The 24,530-nt window shown below is 38.0% G+C and overlaps 1 protein-coding gene across 1 annotated transcript in view; it reads right to left on the minus strand.

Moving 5' to 3' along the window:
• Window positions 1-795: 795 nt before the first annotated feature.
• ACSL3 (acyl-CoA synthetase long chain family member 3) overlaps window positions 796-24,530 on the minus strand; it is a gene marked incomplete at its 5' end in the record, with an annotated part of 40,290 nt that continues 16,555 nt past the window's right edge. Inside the window, 7 exons of the mRNA XM_079709927.1 lie at window positions 796-2,724; window positions 15,678-15,835; window positions 17,234-17,348; window positions 18,639-18,830; window positions 19,914-19,988; window positions 21,655-21,827; window positions 23,376-23,515. Of these exons, the coding sequence (XP_079566053.1) occupies window positions 2,567-2,724; window positions 15,678-15,835; window positions 17,234-17,348; window positions 18,639-18,830; window positions 19,914-19,988; window positions 21,655-21,827; window positions 23,376-23,515 (1,011 nt within the window). The 3' untranslated portion in view covers window positions 796-2,566. The remainder of the gene's footprint in view (window positions 2,725-15,677; window positions 15,836-17,233; window positions 17,349-18,638; window positions 18,831-19,913; window positions 19,989-21,654; window positions 21,828-23,375; window positions 23,516-24,530) is intronic.

The raw sequence follows: 24,530 nt of genomic DNA on the forward strand, positions 1-24,530 counted from the left end.
AAAAGTAGCTAACACTTACAGTTGTGTTCTGTTGTAAGAACTTTCTAATGAAGTTTAAGCTAAGAAATACCAGCGGGGGAGTGGAGATTCGGGGGGGTGGGGGGACGGGACGGAGGTGGCCACCAATCTACCTGATGTAAACTGCTAGACACTTACAGGAGAGACTCAAGAACTCTTCATGTAGCTTACTTCTGGGAAACAACAGTTCTCAGAAGACATCCTTTTAGAATCTAGAGTCTCTTTTCAGATGTGTGTATTAATTAGACTTAGCCATTTACTGTGAAATTCCTGAAAGTTTCCCTCCAGGTATCTTCTGGTTAAACCAGTATTTTTCTTATAATCAAATTACAGTTGTTGGGTGTTTTTTTTCCCCCCAAATCAACGAACTTTTTCTTTTTTGAAAGGATAACATTAAAACGTACTATTTTTCAAGTCACTAAAGATGGTTTGGATTAGAAAGTAATTGGAAAGGGGATTCTACTTATCTAATTTCGTATTCTGCTGTGGCATCTGACACCTGGCATCTGGTATTTTAGGAATGAAAGGAACTATAAAAAAAAAAGAGAGAGAGAAAAATGGGACTATGTACAGATTAAGCCAGTCTTATTAGATGTTTCTGAAAAGAAACAACTTTTATTCTGAATCAGTGATAAGCTACATATTCATCTGCCACTATTTCAAGTCACAGTTATACTGGTATCTCTCCTTTGAAGCGCTGAATGGTTTTTTCTAAATACTTTGCAAACGTCATTTGAAAGCAAGTAATAATTCTAAAGATAAAGCATCAGAAACAAATTCTGTCCGCCCAAGCTGACTTTAATGTTTAGATCACAACATTTTAGAGAGGTTCCATTTAATTTTTCCCTATTTTTACTTCCTCTTGGCAGTTTTTCAAAACTCTGTGAAAACTTAAACTATGACAAGAAAAGCATTCAAAACATAATACAAATATATACAAGAATACAAGAAAAGTTTAAAACAAAAAACACCATATTACAATATCTCCAAATACGATGTGTTCATGATACGGCCAAAAACTACAGGGTTACAGGTCCTCAACACTCCCACTATCCTACGCAGATCTACATTCATACCTTTTCACATATGTATATTTTTGTTTTGTTTTGGCTTTTTGGTGCCTAAAGTAACTGAGCATCAAGAAAATAACTAATATGACATGAAAAACATGGTACCTATGATTTTTTTACATCCTAAACACATCTTAATTGGTGCAACATTACTCTTAATAATAGCCAAACAACAACAGACAAGCAATACAAATGAAAAGATGTACTATATATAATACAGTATTTTTAGAATCACAAATAATTTCCACACTGACATTAAAAACCTGCAAATTAAATCTTAACTCACCTCATTATAAAGTTAAATTCTCATCTATCTCATAGTAAGAATGCTATTACTAGCAGCATTCTAAATGATTTCATTTTCTAATGTAGAAAGGTTATCATAGAAAAAATAAGGTGCTTTTTTAATAAGCTGCCAACAGACACTGACAGTGGCTGACACACATACCCAGTGCAAACTATCCAAGAAAATAATCCTAATTTGGAAATGAGATATATCATTAAACAGCTAGACTAAAAGTAGAGTGGGATAGAATAATTATCCGTGACTAATATGTCATAAACACAGACAACTCAATGTACATGTAGTCAATGAAATAAAGAATAACTTTCCTTTTTTTTTTTTTTAATTCTACCTTAACTTTTAAAATTGTTCCCAATTCTAAAAGTTTAGTTTCCTAGTTTCCACAGCTAACTAGAAGACTCTGGATATTCTGATGGTAAGCTACTAGAGATTAATGATCCATTGGTGCTACCCTTGCTGTGTTTTCTTCTTTACTATGAAACCATAACCCTCTATTGCTATTTTGTTTCATGCAGGACCAACCAAACTTAATTTTTTTTCTAAGAAAAAATAAATATATATAGAAGACACTGTCAGGCATATATTCACAAGGTCTCAATTTCTTAAAACATAAGTATGGGTATATTTATTTCTCTCAAATGCATACAAGACAATAATTACACAGCAACAAATCTTTTGTTCAACAATGATTTGATTCATAAGTATTTGAATGAAATTTACATAATTTCACATCCATACCCTTGCATGTTTAAATACTGTAAGTAAAAAAGCCCCCCAAATAACCAATTCTTGTATTTCCTATTTATCCCTCTATACATCCAAACTTTAAAAAGTTACAAACTGAACATTATACAGAACATACAAATCATGTTTAAAAACTTGAGGTTTTAAAATCACTGTTCCCCCAAGATGATTCAAAAAAGTCCTCATGCTGACAAGTGCAGTCCTAGGTGGTAAAGTAACTTGGAGGAAGGGAAGAAAGAAGAGACAGACACCAGTTTGCTGTCTTAATATTTTACTAATCCTGTTAGTTAAAAATGGTGATGTCATGAGAAATAACAGTTTAGGTTTAATATGAGGAATGGAGTCTGCCTCACAGTCTGAGACATGCATTTCAAGTATTTTCCTATTTGATCTGAGCTCCCTGCAGCAAACTGATGCTGAAAGAGAATAATTATTTTCTTCCATACATTCGCTCAATGTCCGCCTGGTAATGTGTTTTAAGCTCTTTGCGTTTCAGCTTGAAGGCATCTGTCACCAGACCAGTTTCAGGGGTCCACGGTTCAGGGCTCAAACGAATTTTTACTGGAATTTCAAACTTTTCCAGACTTGCTGAGATGGTGAAAAGAAATGTAAATGCAAAGTCATGAAAAATATACAATTAAAATTCTTGGCAAATAATTTAACTTCCTCAGTCTTTGAGCACTCATCAAAATGCAAAGCCAACAGCTCATAAATCTCACTTCTAAACAATCTATCCCTCAGAAATACGAGAAGTAAGAAACAGATTATGTATGAGAATTACAAAAGCAAAAAACTGCTGAGAAAATCTACATGTCCATCAATAGAAGGAGCTGGATAAATTATGATACAGGCATAAAACGTACACAATTCAGTCACTAAAAATGAGTTATATCTATCTGGTATGGGTATATAAAGATACCTGCGATATATTGTTAGGTTTAAAAGAAGTTTTGCTTTTGTTTTGTTTTTTAACACTAGATAAACTTATATGCAACTAGATGTGTACGACAAGGATACACACCAAAAGAAACCGCATACTTCTAGGGGGCTAGGATCCAGGATTAAGGAAAAGGCAATGTCATTTTTTACCTTACACCTATTTGTTTTCTTTGAATTTATTTTAAAAAATCACTTTAGAAACTAAGAAATAATAAAGTTTAAACAGAATCTTGTCACTGAGCCACGATATTCGCCATGAGCTCTGAGGAAGAACGTCTGCTCACTACTGTGCTTCTCCCACAGTGCTTGATACCAAGTAGGTCCTCAACAGTGGAAAACTGAAAGGGGGCGGGGGGAGGGGAAGACAGGGAAAAGAGATGTAGTTTTGAAGAAACACCTTTCCTTAAAAAGACTGATTTACTTTTCCAGCATTCATTTAACAAATATTTACCAGGAAAAAAATACTGTATAAAAGCGCTTTACTAAACATTCTTTTAAAATACAAAAATGAATAGTTTCTGCTCTCAACTGGTATACTATCGGGAAACAGGTAAACACCTAGCCATAATAATGTATATACCTCAAAAGAATTTAATTAAAAGGTATAAGTGGGAGCCGGAGGAAGATGGCGGAAGAGTAAGACGCGGAGATCACCTTCCTCCCCACAGATACATCAGAAATTCATCTACACGTGGAACAACTCCAACAGAACACCTACTGAACGCTGACAGAAGACCTCAGACCCCCCAAAAGGCAAGAAACTCCCCACATACCTGGGTAGGTCAAAAGAAAAAAAGAATAAACAGAGACAATAGGATATGGACGGGACCTGCACCAGTGGGAGGGAGCCGTGAAGGAGGGAAGGTTTCTACACACTACAAGCCCCTTCGAGGGCGGAGACTGCAGGTGGCGGAGGGGGAAAGCTTCGGAGTAGCGGAGGAGAGCACAGCAACAGGGGTGTGGAGGGCAAAGCAGAGAGACTTTGGCACAGAGGATCGGTGCCCTCAGGCACACACCAGCCCGAGAGACTTGTCTGCTCGGCCGCCAGAGCGGGCGGGGCTGGGAGCTGAGGCTCGGGTATCGGCTTTCAGTCGGAGCGCAGGGAGAGGTCTGGGGCTGGCGGCAGGAAGAGACCCTGAAGGGGTTAGTGCTAGCCCGGAGGGAGTCCGGGGAAAGGGTCTGGAGCTACCGGAGAGGCAAGAGACTTTTTTCCCTTTTGTTGCCTGGTGCGTGAGGAGAGGGCATTCCCCTCCCTCCCCTCTGCCTGAGTGAGCCAGAGCCCCCGAATCAGCGGCTCCTTTAAACCCGTCCTGTCTGAGCGAAGAACGGACGCCCTCCGGCGACCTACGCGCAGAGGCGGGGCCAGGTCCAAGGCTGAGACCCGGGAGCTGTGAGTGCAGAGACAGGGAAATCTCTCTGTGCAGCCTCCGAGGCAGCGGATTAAAGCTCCACGGTCCATTTGATGTGCCCTGCGTCTGTGGAGTGCATGAATGGACAGCGAATCATCCCAAATTGAGGAAGTGGACCTTGAGGACAAGATTTAAGACTTTCCCCCCTTTTTTTTCCTCTTTTTACAACGAATTATCTCAAATTAAGGAGGTGGACTTAGCAAGATTTCAGACTTTTCGCCCTTTTCCTCTTTTTACAACGAATTATCCCAAATCGAGGAGGTGGACTTGGAGAGCAAGATTTTTGATTTTTCCCCCTGCTCTCTTTTTGTGAATGTGTATGTGTAATCTTCTGTGTAAGATTCTCTCTGTATAGCTTTGCTTCCACCATATGTCCCAGGGTTCTTTCGGTCCGTGTTTTTTTTCAATAATTACTTTTTAATTTTAATAACGCTACTATATTTCATACTTTATTCTATTTTACTTTACCTGCTCTTTCTTTTTTTCCTCCCTTCCCTTCCTCCCTCCCTCCCTCCGCTCCTCCTTTCCTTCTTTTTCTTTCCTCCATCCCTCCCTCCCTCCCACCCTTCTTCTTTCCACTTTCTTTTTTCCTTCCTCCCTCCCTCCCTCCCGTCTTTCTTTCTTTCTTTCCTTCCTCCCTCCCTCCCTCTCTTCTTCCATTCACTCTTCCTTTTGCTTTCATTCCTCCCTCCCTCCCTCCTTTCTTTCCTTTCTTTCCATCCTTCCTCCCTCCCTCCTTTCTTTCTTTCTTCCTTCCTTCCTTACTTCCCTTCTTCCTTTCGTTCAATCTCTCTTTCTTTCTTCTACTAATTATTTCTTTCTACTTTTTCTCACTGTTATTCTGAGCCGGGTGGATGAAAGGCTCTTGGTGCTGCAGCCAGGAGTTAGTGCTGTGCCTCTGAAGTGGGAGAGCCAACTTCGGGACACGGGTCCACAAGAGACCTCCCAGCTCCACATAATATCAAGCAGCGAAAATCTCCCAGGGATCTCCATCTCAACACCAGCACCCAGCTTCAGTCAACGACCAGCAAGCTACAGTGCTGGTCACCCTATGCCAAGCAACTAGCAAGGCAGGAACACAACCCCACCCATTAGCAGAGAGGATACCTAAAAACATAATAAGGCCACAGGCACCCCAAAACACACCACCAGACGTGGACCTGCCCACCAGAAAGACAAGATCGAGCTTCAACCACCAGAACACAGGCATTAGTCCCCCCCACCAGGAAGCCTACACAACCTACTGAAACAACCTTAGCCACGGGGGACAGACACCAAAAACAACGGGAACTACGAATCTGCAGCCTGCAAAAAGGAGACCCCAAACACAGTAACATAAGCAAAATGAGAAAGCAGAAAAACACACAGCAGGTGAAGGAGCAAGATAAAAACCTACCAGACCTAACAAATGAAGAGGTAATAGGCAGTCTACCTGAAAAAGAATTCAGAATAATGATAGTAAAGCTGATCCAAGATTCTATTTCCCAGATCCAAAATCTTGGAAATAGAATAGACAATATGCAAGAAACAGTTAACAAGGACCTAGAAGAACTAAAGATGAATCAAGCATCGATTAAAAACACAATAAATGAAATGAAAAATACTCTAGATGGGATCAATAGCAGAATAACTGAGGCAGAAGAACGGATAAGTGAGGTGGAAGATAAAATAGTGGAAATAACTGATGCAGAGAAAAATAAAGAAAAAAGAATGAAAAGAACAGAGGACAGTCTCAGAGACCTCTGGGACAACATTAAACGCACCAACATTCGAATTATAGGGGTTCCAGAAGAAGAAGAGAAAAAGAAAGGGACTGAGAAAATATTTGAAGAGATTATAGTTGAAAACTTCCCTAATATGGGAAAGGAAATAGTTAATCAAGTCCAGGAGGCACAGAGAGTCCCATACAGAATAAATCCAAGAAGAAATACGCCAAGACACATATTAATCAAACTGTCAAAAATTAAACACAAAGAAATCATATTAAAAGCAGCAAGGGAAAAACAACAAATAACACACAAGGGAATCCCCATCAGGTTAACAGCTGATCTCTCAGCAGAAACTCTACAAGCCAGAAGGGAGTGGCAGGACATAATTAAAGTGATGAAGGAGAGAAACCTGCAACCAAGATTACTCTACCCAGCAAGGATCTCATTCAGATTTGATGGAGAAATTAAAACCTTTACAGACAAGCAAAAGCTGAGAGAGTTCAGCACCACCAAACCAGCTTTACAACAAATGCTAAAGGAACTTCTCTAGGCAAGAAACACAACAGAAGGACTATACCTACAATAACGAACCCAAAGCCATTAAGGAAATGGGAATAGGAACATACATATCAATAATTACCTTAAATGTAAATGGACTAAATGCTCCCACCAAAAGACACAGAGTGGCTGAATGGATACAAAAACAAGACCCATATATATGCTGTCTACAAGAGACCCACTTCAGACCTACAGACACATACAGACTGAAAGTGAGGGGATGGAAAAAGATATTCCATGCAAATGGAAATCAAAAGAAAGCTGGAGTAGCAATTCTTATATCAGACAAAATAGACTTTAAAATAAAGACTATTAGAAGAGACAAAGAAGGACACTACATAACGATAAAGGGATCGATCCAAGAAGAAGATATAACAATTGTAAATATTTATGCACCCAACATAGGAGCACCTCAATACATAAGGCAAATACTAACAGCCATAAAAGGGGAAATCAACAGTAACACAATCATAGTAGGGGACTTTAACACCCCACTTTCACCAATGGACAGATCATCCAAAATGAAAATAAATAAGGAAACACAAGCTTTAAATGATACCTTAAACAAGATGGACTTAATTGATATTTATAGGACATTCCACCCAAAAACAACAGAATACACATTTTTCTCAAGTGCTCATGGAACATTCTCCAGGATAGATCATATCTTGGGTCACAAATCAAGCCTTGGTAAATTTAAGAAAATTGAAATTGTATCAAGTATCTTTTCTGACCACAATGCTATGAGACTAGACATCAATTACAGGAAAAGATCTGTAAAAAATACAAACACATGGAGGCTAAACAATACACTACTCAATAATGAAGTGATCACTGAAGAAATCAAAGAGGAAATTAAGAAATACTTAGAAACAAATGACAATGGAGACACGACGACCCAAAACCTATGGGACGCAGCAAAAGCAGTTCTAAGGGGGAAGTTTATAGCAATACAATCCCACCTTAAGAAACAGGAAACATTTCGAGTAAACAACCTGACCCTGCACCTAAAGCAATTAGAGAAAGAAGAACAAAAAACCCCCAAAGTTAGCAGAAGGAAAGAAATCATAAAGATCAGATCAGAAATAAATGAAAAAGAAATGAAGGAAACGATAGCAAAGATCAACCAAACTAAAAGCTGGTTCTTTGAGAAGATAAACAAAATTGACAAACCATTAGCCAGACTCATCAAGAAAAGAAGGGAGAAGACTCAAATCAGTAGAATTAGAAATGAAAAAGGAGAAGTAACAACTGACACTGCAGAAATACAAAAGATCATGAGAGATTACTATAAGCAACTCTATGCCAATAAAATGGACAACCTGGAAGAAATGGACAAATTCTTAGAAATGCACAACCTACCAAGACTGACTCAGGAAGAAATAGAAAATATGAATAGACCAATCACAAGCACTGAAATTGAAACTGTGATTAAAAATCTTCCATCAAACAAAAGCCCAGGACCAGATGGCTTCACAGGCGAATTCTATCAAACATTTAGAGAAGAGCTAACACCCATCCTTCTCAAACTCTTCCAAACAATATCAGAGGAAGGAACACTCCCAAACTCATTCTACGAGGCCACCATCACCTTGATACCAAAACCAGGCAAGGATGTCACAAAGAAAGAAAACTACAGGCCAATATCACTGATGAACATAGATGCAAAAATCCTCAACAAAATACTAGCAAACAGAATCCAACAGCACATTAAAAGGATCATACACCATGATCAAGTGGGGTTTATTCCAGGAATGCAAGGATTCTTCAATATACGCAAATCAATCAATGTGATACACCATATTAACAAGTTGAAGGAGAAAAACCATATGATCATCTCAATAGATGCAGAGAAAGCTTTCGACAAAATTCAACACCCATTTATGATAAAAACCCTGCAGAAAGTAGGCATAGAGGGAACTTTCCTCAACATAATAAAGGCCATATATGACAAACCCACAGCCAACATTGTCCTCAACGGTGAAAAACTGAAACCATTTCCACTAAGATCAGGAACAAGACAAGGCTGCCCACTCTCACCACTCTTATTCAACCTAGTTTTGGAAGTTTTAGCCACAGCAATCAGAGAAGAAAAGGAAATAAAAGGAATCCAAATTGGAAAAGAAGAAGTAAAGCTGTCACTGTTTGCAGATGACATGATACTATACATAGAGAATCCTAAAGATGCTACCGAAAAACTACTAGAGCTAATCAATGAATTTGGTAAAGTAGCAGGATACAAAATTAATGCACAGAAATCTCTGGCATTCCTGTACACTAATGATGAAAAATCTGAAAATGAAATCAAGGAAACACTCCCATTTACCATTGCAACAAAAAGAATAAAATATCTAGGAATAAACCTACCTAAGGAGACAAAAGACCTGTATGCAGAAAATTATAAGACACTGATGAAAGAAATTAAAGATGATATAAATAGATGGAGAGATATACCATGCTCCTGGATTGGAAGAATCAATATTGTGAAAATGACTCTACTACCCAAAGCAATCTGCAGATTCAATGCAATCCGTATCAAACTACCGCTGGCATTTTTCACAGAACTAGAACAAAAAATTTCAAAATTTGTTTGGAAAAACAAAAGACCCCGAATAGCCAAAGCAATCTTGAGAACGAAAAACGGAGCTGGAGGAATCAGGCTGCCTGACTTCAGACTATACTACAAAGCTACAGTAATTAAGACAGTGTGGTACTGGCATAAAAACAGAAAGATAGATCAGTGGATCAGGATAGAAAGCCCAGAGATAAACCCACGCACATATGGCCAACTTATCTTTGATAAAGGAGGCAGGAATGTACAGTGGAGAAAGGACAGCCTCTTCAATAAGTGGTGCTGGGAAAACTGGACAGGGACATGTAAAAGTATGAGATTAGATCATTCCCTAACACCATACACAAAAATAAGCTCAAAATGGATTAAAGACCTAAATGTAAGGCCAGAAACTATCAAACTCTTAGAGGAAAACATAGGTAGAACACTCTATGACATAAATCACAGCAAGATCCTTTTGGACCCACCTCCTAGAGAAATGGAAATAAAAACAAAGATAAACAAATGGGACCTAATGAAACTTCAAAGCTTTTGCACAGCAAAGGAAACCATAAACAAGACCAAAAGACAACCCTCAGAATGGGAGAAAATATTTGCAAATGAAGCAACTGACAAAGGATTAATCTCCAAAATTTATAAACAGCTCATGCAGCTCAATAGCAAAAAAACAAACAACCCAATCCAAAAATGGGCAGAAGACTTAAATAGGCATTTCTCCAAAGAAGATATACAGACTGCCAACAAACACATGAAAGAATGCTCAACATCATTAATCATTAGAGAAATGCAAATCAAAACTACAATGAGATATCATCTCACACCAGTCAGAATGGCCATCATCAAGAAATCTAGAAACAATAAATGCTGGAGAGGGTGTGGAGAAAAGGGAACACTCTTGCACTGCTGGTGGGAATGTGAATTGGTACAGCCACTATGGAGAACAGTATGGAGGTTGCTTAAAAAACTAAAAATAGAACTACCATATGACCCAGCAATCCCACTACTAGGCATATACCCTGAGAAAACCATAATTCAAAAAGAGACATGTACCAAAATGTTCATTGCAGCTCTATTCACAATAGCCCAGAGCTGGAAACAACCTAAGTGTCCATCATCGGATGAATGGATAAAGAAGATGTGGCACATATATACAATGGAATATTACTCAGCCATAAAAAGAAACGAAACTGAGCTATTTGTAATGAGGTGGATAGACCTAGAGTCTGTCATACAGAGTGAAGTAAGTCAGAAAGAGAAAGACAAATACCGTATGCTAACACATATATATGGAATTTAAAAAAAAAAAATGTCATGAAGAACCTAGGGGTAAAACGGGAATAAAGACACAGACCTACTTGAGAATGGACTTGAGGATATGGGGAAGGGGAAGGGTAAGCTGTGACAAAGGGAAAGAGAGGCATGGACATATATACACTACCAAACGTAAGGTAGATAGATAGTGGGAAGCAGCCGCAGAGCACAGGGAGATCAGCTCGGTGCTTTGTGACCGCCTGGAGGGGTGGGATGGGGAGGGTGGGAGGGAGGGAGATGCATGAGGGAGGGGATGTGGGAACAGATGTATATGTATGACTGATTCACTTTGTTATAAAGCAGAAACTAATAAAAAAAAAAAAGAAAAAAAAAAAAAAAAGAACCTGCCTGCCAATGCAGGGGACACGGGTTCGAGCCCTGGTCCGGGAAGATCCCATATGCCGTGGAGCAACTAAGCCTGTGTGCCACAGCTACTGAGCCTGTGCTCTAGCCCACAAGCCACAACTACTGAGCCTGTGTGCCACAACTACTGAAGCCCAAGCTCTGCAACAAGAGAAGCCACCACAATGAGAAGCCCACACACCACAACAAAGAGTAGCCCCGCTCACTGCACACAGCAACAAAGAACCAAAGCAGCCAAAAATAAATAAATTAAATAAATAAATTTAAAAAAAAGAACCTGCCTGCCAATGCAGGGGACACGGGTTCGAGCCCTGGTCCAGGAAGATCCCACATGCCCCAGAGCAATGAAGCCCGAGTGCCACAGCTACTGATCCTGTGCTCTAGAGCCCATGAGCCACAACTACTGAGCCCACGTGCTGCAACTACTGAAGCCCACGCGCCTAGAGCCTGTGGTCCGCAACAAGAAGCCACCGCAATGAGAAGCCTGCACACCGCAACGAAGAGTAGCCCCCGCTCACCACAACTAGAGAAAGCCCGCGCGCAGCAACGAAGACCCAACGCAGCCAAAAATAAATAACTTAATTAATTAATTTAATTTAATTTTAAAATGGTGAAAATGGTAAATTTTGTGTTATGTGTATTTTACCGCAAAAGAAAAATAGCTTTGAATTCATAGGATGAGTGTGAGGATGTGGTGAGATAATCTATGTGGAGTTTAGAATATTGCCTGGCACTGCTGCAGTGCTGATTGTACACAAGCTATCAGTATCATAGCCCTTTCCCTGTTTGATTCTGGGGTTCTGACCCCTGGCTGTCTCCCTGACCATGGCCTCCCTGATAGGAAATCTGTTAAGAGTCACAGGCTTAACATGGATGGACCTGAGATTATCATACTAAGTGGAGTAAACCAGACAAAGAAAGACAAATATCATATGATATCACTTATACGTGGAATCTAAAAAAAAATGATACAAATGAATTTATTTACAAAACAGAAACAGACTCACAGACTTAGAAAGCAAACTTACGGTTACCAAAGGGGAAACATTGGGGGGAGGGATAAATTGGGAGTTTGATATTAACATATACACACACGAGTATATATAAAATAGATAACCAACAAGGACCTACTGTATGGCACAGGGAACTCTGCTCAATATTTTGTAATAACTTAAATGGGAAAAGAATTTGAAAAAGAATGAATATATATGTATATGTATAAATGAATCACTTTGCTATACACCTGAAACTAACAACATTGTTAATCAATTATACTCTGATATAAAATAAAAAAAATTTTTTAAAAAGAAAAAGAAAAAAAAAAAATAGAAGGTATAAGTGCCTTGGGAACAAAAATTATATATTAACTCTAACCTGTAAAAAGAAACAAAAATAACAAAGTTTTATTCTTCAAAGATGAAAAATATGTCAGGAGTGGTTTCTAAGAGGAAAAACCACTATGAGAAAAAGCAGTAAGGCAGGGACGACAGTTCTTAAGGGACAGGAGTCTGACACTACGGAGATGTGGGGAGACTCACAGGCAAGCACTGGAAGCCCACGTTCAGCTGTTAAGTGCTCAGTCGGCACCGCACTCTACGACCTGACTCAACATGACGTTAGTTAGGTACAGTGATATCATCTAGACCAGGTTTTAGAAAAATGAACACAGCTACAACCAAATGACCAGGTGAAGAAATGGGGACTCTAAGTATAATTATGAGTATTTCTTCCCTATTTTGTTGTGAATATGCTTGTATATATGTTAAGCAAATATTTTTGTTTTCTTCCCTCCTATTCTCTTATCACAATATATTAATAAGTTCACTTTATATCACAGTATTTAAGTTACAGGATATCAAAGGAGAAGAGTAAAAAACATCAGTCAAGGGGTCTGCATCCACTTCTGGGGAAAAGGTTAATGTATCTTCAGTTGCACGCAGAACAGGTGTATAATGTTAGGTGATAGTCTGACTTCGTTACTGTCTTTACTTGGAAATTAACTATGGTGTAAGGAAATGTATCTGGGTGCCAAGCTGACAATGGGTGGGCTATGATAGTTTTAGGCATCATTTGGGCTAGGCTAGAGTTCCCAGTTATTCAATTAAACACTATCTAGGTGTTGCTTTGAAAGTGGTTTTGTAGATACGACTAAGTCAGTTGAAAGGCCTTGAGAGCAGAGCTGAGGCACCCCAAACAAGAAGCAATTCTGCCTGTGGACAGGGGCTTTGGCTCGTACCTAGGAGTTCCAGTCCACCTTTTTTTTTTTTTTTTTAACAGTCTGCCCTACATATTTCCAAGTTTGTCTAGCCAGCCCCCAATAATCATGTAAACCAATTCCCTACAATAAGTTTCTTAATATATTTAACTTACTGATTCTGTTTCTCTGGTGTAAACCTAATATAGATTTTGCTTAAAAATGAAGTTGGATCCCTTCTTTACATCATATATAAAAATTAACCCAAAATGGATTAAGGACCCAAATATAAGGGCTAAAACTATAATACTCTTAGAAGAAAACAAAGCGCTACTTCTTTGTAACTTGGATTAGGCAACGGTTTCTCAGATGTGACATCAAAAGCACAAGCAACAAAAGCAAAAAATAAACTGTATCTTATAAAAATTAAAACTGTTGGGCTTCCCTGGTGGCGCAGTGGTTGAGAGTCCGCCTGCCGATGCAGAGCACACAGGTTCGTGCCCCGGTTCGGGAAGATCCCACATGCCGCGAAGCGGCTAGGCCCGTGAGCCATGCCGCTGAGCCTGCGCGTCCGGAGCCTGTGCTCCGCAACGGGAGAGGCCACAACAGTGAGAGGCCCGCGTACCGCAAAAAAAAAAAAAAAAAAAATTAAAACTGTTGTGCTTCAAAGGATACCATCAAGAAAAGTAAAAACACAACCCACAGGATGGGAGAAGATACATCTGATAATGGATTTGCATCTAGAATATATAAAGACTCATACAACTCAATAATAAAAAGACAACCTCACTTAAAAAACGGGCAAAGAATCAGAACAGCCATTTCTCCAGAGAAGACATACAATGGCCACTAAGTACATGAATATATGCTCAACATCATAAACCACCATCTGAAATACAAATCAGAGCCACAATGAGAGGCCACTTCACACCAACCAGGATGGCTAAAATTGGAAGGATGAACAATAATGATTGCTGGGAAGGATGTGGGGAAACTGGAACCCTCATACAACATTCATGGGAATGTAAAATGGTGCCACCATTTTTAAAAATAGTCTGGAAAATATTTAGAAAAATATGTTCTGGAAAATAGCCTGGTAGTTCCTCAGAAGGTTCAACATAAAGTTAGCAGAGGCCCAGCAATTCTCCTCCTAGTTATCTACACAACAGAAATAAATAAGTATACCCACACAAAAGCTTGCGTACAAATGGTCACAGCAACATTATTCATTAACAGCCAAAAGTGGAAACCACCCAGGTGTCAACTGATGAATGGATAACCAAATATCACTTGGCAATAAAAGGGAACGAAGTATTGATACATGCTATGACAAGAAAACATGGATGAACACTACATGCTAAGTGAAAGAAACCAGTCACAAAACCCTAAATATTATATGGTATTACTTATACAAAATCTTCAGAACAGGAAAATCTATAGAAACAGGAAGATCAGTGGTCCCCAAGGACTAGGAGGTCTGAGGTGCGGTGGGGAGTGGCTGCTAACAGACACGCTATTTCTTTCTGAGGCGATGACAATGCTCTCAAACTGATTGTGGTAACTGTACAACTCTGTGAATACACTAAAAACTATGTAATTGTATATACTAAATGGGCAAGTTGTTTGGTATGTCAATTATAATATATCTCAGAGCTGTTAACATATATATAAAATTTAAAAATAAAGCAAGAAGGCATATAAATTTTAAATTATGCTTAATTATTGTTTCAGTATTCTACCTTACTTAGAAATTATGTAGGTTTCTAATTTCATATCCATTAAATAACTCAATTTAGCATCAGACCAAGGATTTCAAATTACCTAGAAAAGTTGGAAACTATTTTCAAGCTGACATACTACAAAACACAATTACTGTTGAAATAAAGGGTCAAAATGATTTCGTCTGGTTAAATGCAATTTACATTTTTCATAATCTTGAATAACATATCTAAGGAGAATAAAAATGCATACTCGTATTACCCATGACACTGATGACTCAGAAGGTGCAGCTGTTTTTATGAAACCAACAACATTAAACAAAGTCTCTCTGCACTCACCCCTCAACACACACACACACACACACACAAGGGGTGGAGGACACATGAGTTCAACCGACTACCAGCACACGAACAGGGTAGCAAAGAGTCCTGGACGGTTCACTGCGGGCTGGGGTGTCCAGGAAGCTAAGCAGGGCCTTGGAAACAGCTGAGAAGAGTGGAGAAAGGGCCAACCCAGAAAACAGAAGCTGCCGAGAAGAGGACATTCTGAGACATGTCCATCAGTGGTGGGCGTGGATGATTTGTGTGTCCCTAAAGGGGCTTCAGTGGGGGACTGACAAGTACGTTTTTCTCCCTACTAATGGTGAGAAAATATGATTGGTTTCTGAGCAGGAAATGTAACTAAGCCCTTGCAGCAAAAACAGGATAAGCAAGCTTAAGTAGCCTCTTCCCATCTCAGTTCTCGGAATCAGCTGAACACTCTCTCACCTGAAACAGCAGCTTCAGAGAGCACTTTGAGCACCTCATTCTCCATTTCGCAGCTGTTACACAGCTCCTCCCAGGTCCCTCGAAGTCCCCTCTTTCGTGCTAGTTCCGTTAGCTCCTTTTGATTCGGCACAACAAATCCAATGACGTAAGAATGATAACTGAAATAAAGGGCAACTTGGTTAAGGCACCACACGGCGTACACCGTGTTAACGGCGGTTAACTGGCTACGCTGACATTTAGCGATCAGGTCTTCACCATCCCAAGCGACACGCATGAGGACGTATCTGGTACCGCCACGTTTGTTGTCTGATTCATAACGCGCTGTGGTGCCCTGGCAGAATTCACTGCTAAAGAAACCTGAACCTGACATTTCATGATAAATTTCAACTATGTATACAACTGCTATGAATTATGCTTTTAAAAAAGAAAATTACAAAATCAGACAATTCATCCATAAAAAATCAGTAATTCACATCAACAGATTAAACAAAACTGAAAGCTAATGTACATATGAAACTGTTTCTAAAAAACTTTGGCAACAAATCAAAGTAATGTGATTATACATATTTTTTCCTTTGTTATCATGGGAATTTGTGTTCTAGGGAAACTCTGAGTATGCCCGCTGAAGGCAGCAACCTGAAGAAATGGCAGCAGCATCAGGAGAAGGTCAGTTCTGGTTAATATCACATATGAAAATCCAGACCTGTAGCATCACTAAAGAAAACACTTCATGACTAACAAAGGGCAGAATCATTTATAAACCAATGTAGTAAATCTTTAAAGTGGGCTGTACCTCAAAGCCTCTTTCTAAATTGGTTCTCCTAACACCAGATTTTATCTTTTCATAATAAGCATTACGTCAACTTCTGTAGTAAGGGTCCCAGGCTGGCCACAAAATATCCGGTCATTAACTCTGGAGAATGATTGCCACATGCAATACTGTTATGAAAAAATGTAATCAGAGTGCCAATCTGAAATTCCAACACATTTCCCAAGAGTGCATTTCTGGGATTTTAACTTTAAACTCTCCTTCCCAGCTGCCTCTATATCATCATGGGCTCGAGATGCTATGTATGAAGCCACAGCTTAACACGGCTTAAGGGGGAATGGAAGCCCACACATGGCTAGGGTCCCAGGCAGGCTCAAACTGACAGGGGGTAGTAAGAACAGAGCAGGGCACTGCTCTCTGACCCCACCCCCAACTTCCTTCTTTACTCGCCTCTCTTCTGGACTGCTTGTGGGAAGCTTCCCTGTGCAGAGTGACAGGTAGCAAGGCAGCAGGAAGGAGGATTTTATTTCCTTCCCCTCCTGTCACACAGAACACTGCACTGAGATGTAAAACAGAAAACAGGGACAGAGGAAGGTAAGGAGAGGAGCATCACAAGGGAAGAATCAGCTAACGGCTGTAATGAGAACAGGCCGTTCCCAGAGACAATGGATAAGAAGGAAGAGTTCTTGGTATAATTTTACAAAGAAGGCCGGCATAGAAAGGAAATGCCAACAGCACACCAAATGTTTTAAGTAAAAAAAAAGTAGCATAAATTCTACTTTCTTACCTGTTTGCATATGCACAAATGTTATCTATTAGTGAGAGATTCTTCAAAGCTGCCTCTACTTTCCCAAGAGAAACATATTCTCCTGCCTGTAGTTTTACAAGGTCCTTTTTACGATCTGCGCAAAAACAAGGCCGGGAGGGGGGCACATTGGAAGACAATATTATTATACCTTCAATGCACAGAAATATTTGCCATTCCCTAAGTAAGTTGCTATCAATTAAGTTCACTATAGTAGTTATGCTAAAATTAAAAACACATATAAAATTAGGCCCTTACTTTGGTACTACTAAATATGTTCTTTTAAAGAATTAGCTTCTGATTAAGGGACCCCATCATCAGGGCTTCAGGCATGTTCTGCTGAACAGATTCTGTTCCTGGTATACATTAATACCAGAAAGGTCAAGAATATACTCAATGCCATCTGAAAGCTCACGTTCTATCTGAAGAGAAGCAGGACGAAAAAATGTATCACTTTAATACGATACGGTAGTACTAGGTGTTAGGACTCTCCAACCTGCTGATTTTCAAAGAATTCCCGCAAGGGGGGCCTGAGCTGAGTCTTGAGGGAAGACTGAGCAGTGGCCAAGTGGAAGAACACTGGCAAAGGAGAGAGGCATGCCAGCTTGAATTACTGCAGCATATAGGAGGAGGGAAGGTTTTCAGCAGGAAAGCAGCCAGTGAGATGGGGGTTTAGTAATCACGTGGTGGCAGCGAGAGGGTGCATTCAGCAGGGGTAAGCATAGCAACAGAAAGGAATTTCTTGCAATAGGGTGACAGAAGGTGCAGGCCTGACCTACGATCACAGAAAAAGGGACAGACAGAAAAGAATGATCTCGAGGCATATCTTATAAGGTAAAGCAGTGGGATATGGATTAGATATGGGGAGCTGACTGAAGAGGTTCTCATCTCCTGCCAGTGTCTAGATGGCACGACTGGGATAGAAGTGCCATTAACTGAGAGAAAGAACCTAAGAGGAGAAGCAGGGAAGGTATTTTTCACCCACAGGTCCTAGTACTGAGCTGCCAGGCCTTCCTTAGCTCTCACAGGCAAGGGAAGGACAAGGTTCTGACAGGAAAAGAGCCCTAGTAACCTCTAGATAGCAAAGAATTCACAAGAATGAATATTCCCTATTAAGAACTGGACTCTTTAAGGATTATCTAGTAGTACTTAAAAATACCACTGCTGTTGAACAGACCTTGAGACCTCATAATATGTCAAGCCTTATAAATTCCACACAGTCCCTATTGTACATTTTTATATTCCAGGGATAATGCAGAGACCATACCAACACTACATAAAGATGAATTCTTACACTATTAAACAGCTTCTCTAAATATATAGTCTCTCTTTTGAAAAGCTATTTTGGAAACATCCACTTAAAGAAAAAAAGTATTACTTCGCTTACCAATAATCTTCAAACAACCATCAGGGTCAAACTCTCCAATATCTCCAGTACAGAGCCACCTCTGTCCATTTTCATCTTCAAAAAAATCAGCTTTTGTTTTTGCTTCATTTTTGTAGTATCCCATTGTCACATTTTGGCCACCAATAATAATTTCACCCCTAGGATGTGGCTTATCAGTATTAAAGTATCCACCTAACAAACATAGAATAATTTAGAGTTAATTCAACATTTTTATCCCTGCGTGCATCGTGTGAATATTTGAAACTATTAGTTTCTAAATAGGGACATCTGATTTTGATCCAATCAGGGTTTCCTAAAGGAAATAAGGCAGGCACTACGAACAAAATTCATCAACATAAAACTAGTCGCAAATTTTCAGCTGCTTAACCCTAAGCACTTCTGCTTTCAAACTACTATTCCGAGGAAAAAATTAAACTCAAAAATCCAACATCTACTGTATAAAATAATTACATATGGACGACACTGGTCAATTCCTTTAAGGATTCTGTAGAGATTCTTAAATATCATACTAGTAACTGATAAAAGTGTTAAATCGTGCATTTTGAGAATAAATCTCTGTATAAAATCAAATTACTATATATTTAGAAGATTTATTCCTTACAGATAATTTCAGAATGGTTCCATGTTTAAGCTTATTAAACATTTTCACTAGTTCTGCTAAAAGATAGCTGAAAAATGACACCCAAGCCTTAGAATCTCTTTGCATAAAAGAAAAGTGCACCCAAACAAATCACAGATAATATGTACATGTTAATAGGGTCATATAAAATTTTTAAGAAGTGACTAGTATTTAAATGGCATGAGCAATAGATTTTCATGTAATTATAGTAAAAATTTCCTTCTGATAATTTTGGGTTGAAGCCCTCGGAGAAGAGAAAGCAAAAAGAAAAAACAGGTAAAAATCTTCAGTTTCATAGAATGAATTATATGATATTGTTTCTACAAAATATGTTCATTTGTAATTTATGGGCATTATTTATTTAGCACATTTCTAAAGTTTTTCCCATAATTCTTATTTGCATTTATGTAACAAAATAAGCAAATAAGAACAATTACAATTCTTTGAAATCATCTTTGAAATAAGCAAAATAAATGCATTCATATAGCTCTAGATAAAATATTTCTATTATAAAGGACAAAAGTGAGCACTTGTGGGTGATTTTACACTCTAAAGTAAGGAAGGAAATGAAGCACAATTCTAAAGTTTAATATTATATAATAAATTAATGCTCTGTGGTTAAAAGAGGTTATTACCTTCCTCCCAGTTCTTTAATTTGATTTCACAGCAAACTAATGGTGCTCCCACTCTGCCAGTATTGTAGTCCCACACTAAAATGCAAATTAAAAAAAGCATTTGATTATAGTAGTTAATAAATTGCTTCATTTTTTTAAACTACAAAAAACCAGTGATTTATCCCAAACCTTAGATATCCCCAGAGAACCCTTAAATGCAGAAGTAGCACATTGGTGAAGCAAGCTGTGTAGCCCACACTGAAGTGTTTTGGGTATTTTTTTTAATCCGGATTGGTTATAGACATTTAAAAATCAAGACATTTTACAAAAGAGTATGGAATCTCCAAGAACCATGGGCCCACATTTCCAGCACAGCAACAACTGTAGCCCCTATCAGACGGTGCAGGCCTGCTCCAGTTTCCCCAGATCCCTTACCATCACATTTTCTTACACCAGGGCCCACTTCACTCATTTAAGTAGCTGCCTGGTTCATGAGTTTGTCTTCTCTATCTTAAAGGATAAAGGAACACAATGGTTTACACCTATTCCACTTTCTTACTAGACCTAACAGCTCTGCAGTACAAACAACCTCTCCAATCTTCTCCCATGTACCACTATTTCAAACTGAGATCTCTGAAGCTTCCCTCACATCAGCTTATATATCACACCCTATTTTTTCATAAATTCATATAATAAGAGTTCAGAGATCACGCTGGAGGTTAAGACTGTTAACTTTCAAGGATCTGGGAAAGAACCCACCACTATTACGAACTACTACTGCATTATGTTTCCTCTTTAAAGAGCATTCAAATATCAGAAATGAAAGGTTGATATTTAATACTTTACAGACTTATTTACACCATAAACCGTAACTGATTAATCACACATCCAATGGAAACCTTAAAAATGGAAGAAATTAAGGCTCTTCAGGAACCGTATATGCATGTTTTTAAGACTGCTTGTCTATTTTGTGCAAAACAAGACTTAGAAGCAGCTTCCAAAAATATATAAAATATAGAGAACATAACTGAAAACTGGAAAATACAGAAGTAATGCAGGATAAACCTGGCATAAGAATGGTGCACAAAAGCGCTTAAGGTAAATAGGGGAAAATGAAAAGTTAAGAGGTTTAGTGTCTATCAGTATCTAGAAAATACAAAGGAGGAGCATAGTTTTATCTAGGGCTGGAGAACAAAGTAACCTTCTTCCATAAAAGGGCATGTGAGGCACTAGGGGAGTCATCTGGGAACCACTCAGGTAATGGACTGAGCCCCCTCAACCCCGTCACCATGGTAAACTCTGGAAATTAGATTCTCTAGACCGGAATCTAGTTTCTCGTTGCACTTAACACAGACCACCCACCCCAATAAACATTTCTGAATTTGAGCCTTAATAAACATACCTAAACAACTAGAAAATACACATTAATTTTTCTATATAAAAAGAAATTTAAAAACTGATATAAGATGATAAATGTACACAATACAGCCAGTGCTTGTGACAAAAACTTCTTTTCTATAAAGCTAAGTAGTTTTTACTACTACATATCATAGTTTTAATTTGAAAACTCCTCTAGATGAATTATTGACAATTAGATACACCTAGTACATTCTAAAAACATATCAATAATCACACTACTTGGGATTTACACAAATATTTTAACTGCTCTTCTATATATCTGCAAAAAACAACCCATACTAAAAAGTGCCTGGAGTTGCACCCCAGCCTCTGTTGGACAGACCACTCTGAAGACAACACTAACCTTCTGTAATTGTTCCAGCCCCACAAGATTCAGTGAGTCCATATCCCTGACCGACAGGACAGCAAAAACAGATGTTCATGAATCTCTGTGTGGTTGCAGAAAGCGGAGCACCTCCACACAAGAGAAGCCGAATATTTCCACCTAGCAAGCCTCGAACTTTCCGGAAAATAAAGCTTAAAAAAAAAGAAAAATCAATCAGATAATCACAGAATTTTAAAGCTGAATGGGATTTTCCAAATCATTTAGACTAATCTTCCAATTCTGATACACAGGCACACCGTGAAGATATTTAGAGTTCAGTTCCAGAGCACCACAATAGAGTGAATATTGCAATAAAGCAAGTCACATGAATTTTTTGGTCTCCCGGTGCATACAAAAATTATGTTTATACTATACTATAGTCTATTAAGTGTACAATAGCATTACGTCTAAAAAGCAATGTACGTACCTTAATTAAAAAACACATTATGTTAACAAATGCTAACCATCTGACAATAGAGTTGCCACAAACCTTCCACTTGTAAAAACACAGTATCTGTGAAACGCAATAAAGCAAAGTACAATAAAACGAGGTACACCTATATGAGATGTTGAGATTAAGTATCTTATCCAAGGCCACAAAGCCAATTTAAGAGACTCTCTTGACCCATTACTTAAATCTAAATGTTTATTCAACCAAGTTTATTCAACCAAGAACATGTGATTTTCTCTTGAGAACTTCAAGTAATATTTAAATTCAAAATTGTCAGGTTTAATTTTATATAGTTGCTTATGGCCAGAGCAATTAGTTTTATGTCATTATATAATACATATTATATTAATACTGAATAATCCTATTGTATCTTCATAAAATTTAGTATGAAAAGTAAATTATTTTTTTTGCTTTCGCTTACTTCATTAGAAATGTATACAGCAATTTAACTCTTTAAAATTTCACTAATTCAAGTTGAAGTATCTGGTAAATTAAAAAAAGAAAACAATTCAAACATCTAATTGATATGTTTCTGAAAATACACTAATTAAAAAGATTGCTTACCACCTAGATGAAAAAGGGGGAAGCGTTTTGTTTTGTATTTTAATAACTGAAAAAAGACTGAGGCAATCATTAAAAAAAAAAATATATATATATATATATATATATGTAAATAGGCTTTACAAAGCAATTCTGCATCTCACTGGAGATATAAGTAAAAGGCAGGAAAAAAATTATTAAGTTTTAAATAATGTGAAACATATATGAAAACTACATTAACGTTCCCATAAAAAATAATTTGAATGTCATACTTTTATTTTCTAAACTATTTTATAGTTAAATCTACTTATTCTATTAGTGCCATGGCGGTGGGGGGGGATGACAGGTGTGTGGTAAAACTCATTTAACACTTTAAACACAAAACATTTAATCATATTTGGTTGCCATTTTATATCCATATTGAAATAAATATAAGAGCAAAGACAAACTACTTCTCAAAATAATTAAAATCATGTAAGTGTCCACAGAAGACATAAGCACACATTTAACACAGTAAAATTTTTAGTGAAATTTTTTTTCAAATAACATTGCAATCTTTTTAATTGCTCATATTCTTATGCAAGATGGATTTTTTTTAGAGTCCCTTTGACTTTTTAAGATAATTTTTCTTATAACTATCTCAATTAATTGGGCTATTAATGTGAATAAAATGATCAAGTTATCAAGGAGAGGGAGAGCCTTTACTTACCTATCACACAGCGGAGTACCATGTCCTTTTGAAATCTGTTCCATTTTGTAATTATAGGCGAGAATAAACAGAGTGCGTTGAAAATTACTCATTTCATTCACTTTATTCATGACATTTTTGTAGATCCGATCCATGATTTCCTAGATGTATAAAAATGAGTTAACAGTCAATAATGCTATCAGCTACCTTATTTAAAATCTTAACATCAGATTACTATTTCCATCAATAGAGGCATTTTAAAAGATACATTCTGTCAAGAATAAACTTTTAAAATAGAGCCACAATTTGTTTAAAAATGAGATTTCTGTAATTTTTAATAGATGCTCATGAGTAGTAAAAAAAGGGGGGGCAGGGAGATATTAAAAACCTTAGGGCAGTAATATGCCATTATTGATTCTTTATACTGTTTTGCTCTTATTTATTCTGAACTAAAAACTAAACTCACTAAATAAATGAACAACTATATAAAATTAAGAGAATTTTAAAAACCATTCTATCTTATAAAGATATAAAGTACTACATTCTTTGCTCACAAAAAGACCATGGGGTTATTTTGGGTGCTTGTTTGATTTTTTTTTTTTTTTTTTTTTTTTTGCGGTACGCGGGCCTCTCACTGCTGTGGCCTCTCCCACCGCGGAGCACAGGCTCCGGACGCGCAGGCTCAGCGGCCATGGCGCACAGGCCCAGCCGCTCCGCGGCACGTGGGATCCTCCCGGACCAGGGCACAAACCCGCGCCCCCTGCATCAGCAGGCAGACCCCCAACCACTGCGCCACCAGGGAAGCCCTGTATGTTTGATTTTTAATGCTGCATCCATGAAAAATTTCCTTGTCTGCACTGTGTTTTGCTTACTATGCCTATTCCTATGACATATACTTTAATAACTTGAAATAGTTTCTCTCTACAATTTTAAATTATATTTAATATTTATGTGAACCAAAACTTTAAAGAAAGATAGTACTAAGGAAACTACATACCTAATAAAACTCCAAAATTACTGGTCATTTATATTTGACTTTGGAATAACTAAGTAATTATGCTTGAATGTGAACACTCAGTATCCAATTATAATTCCCAACACTTTCAAAATCAGAGAGCCTCGTAAAATTTACATTAAGGGAGCAGAAAATCATTGCTATCCCATTTCTACTGATCT

This window comes from Hyperoodon ampullatus (assembly GCF_949752795.1).
Source record: "Hyperoodon ampullatus genome assembly, chromosome: 8".
Classification (NCBI taxonomy): Eukaryota; Metazoa; Chordata; class Mammalia; order Artiodactyla; family Ziphiidae; genus Hyperoodon; species Hyperoodon ampullatus.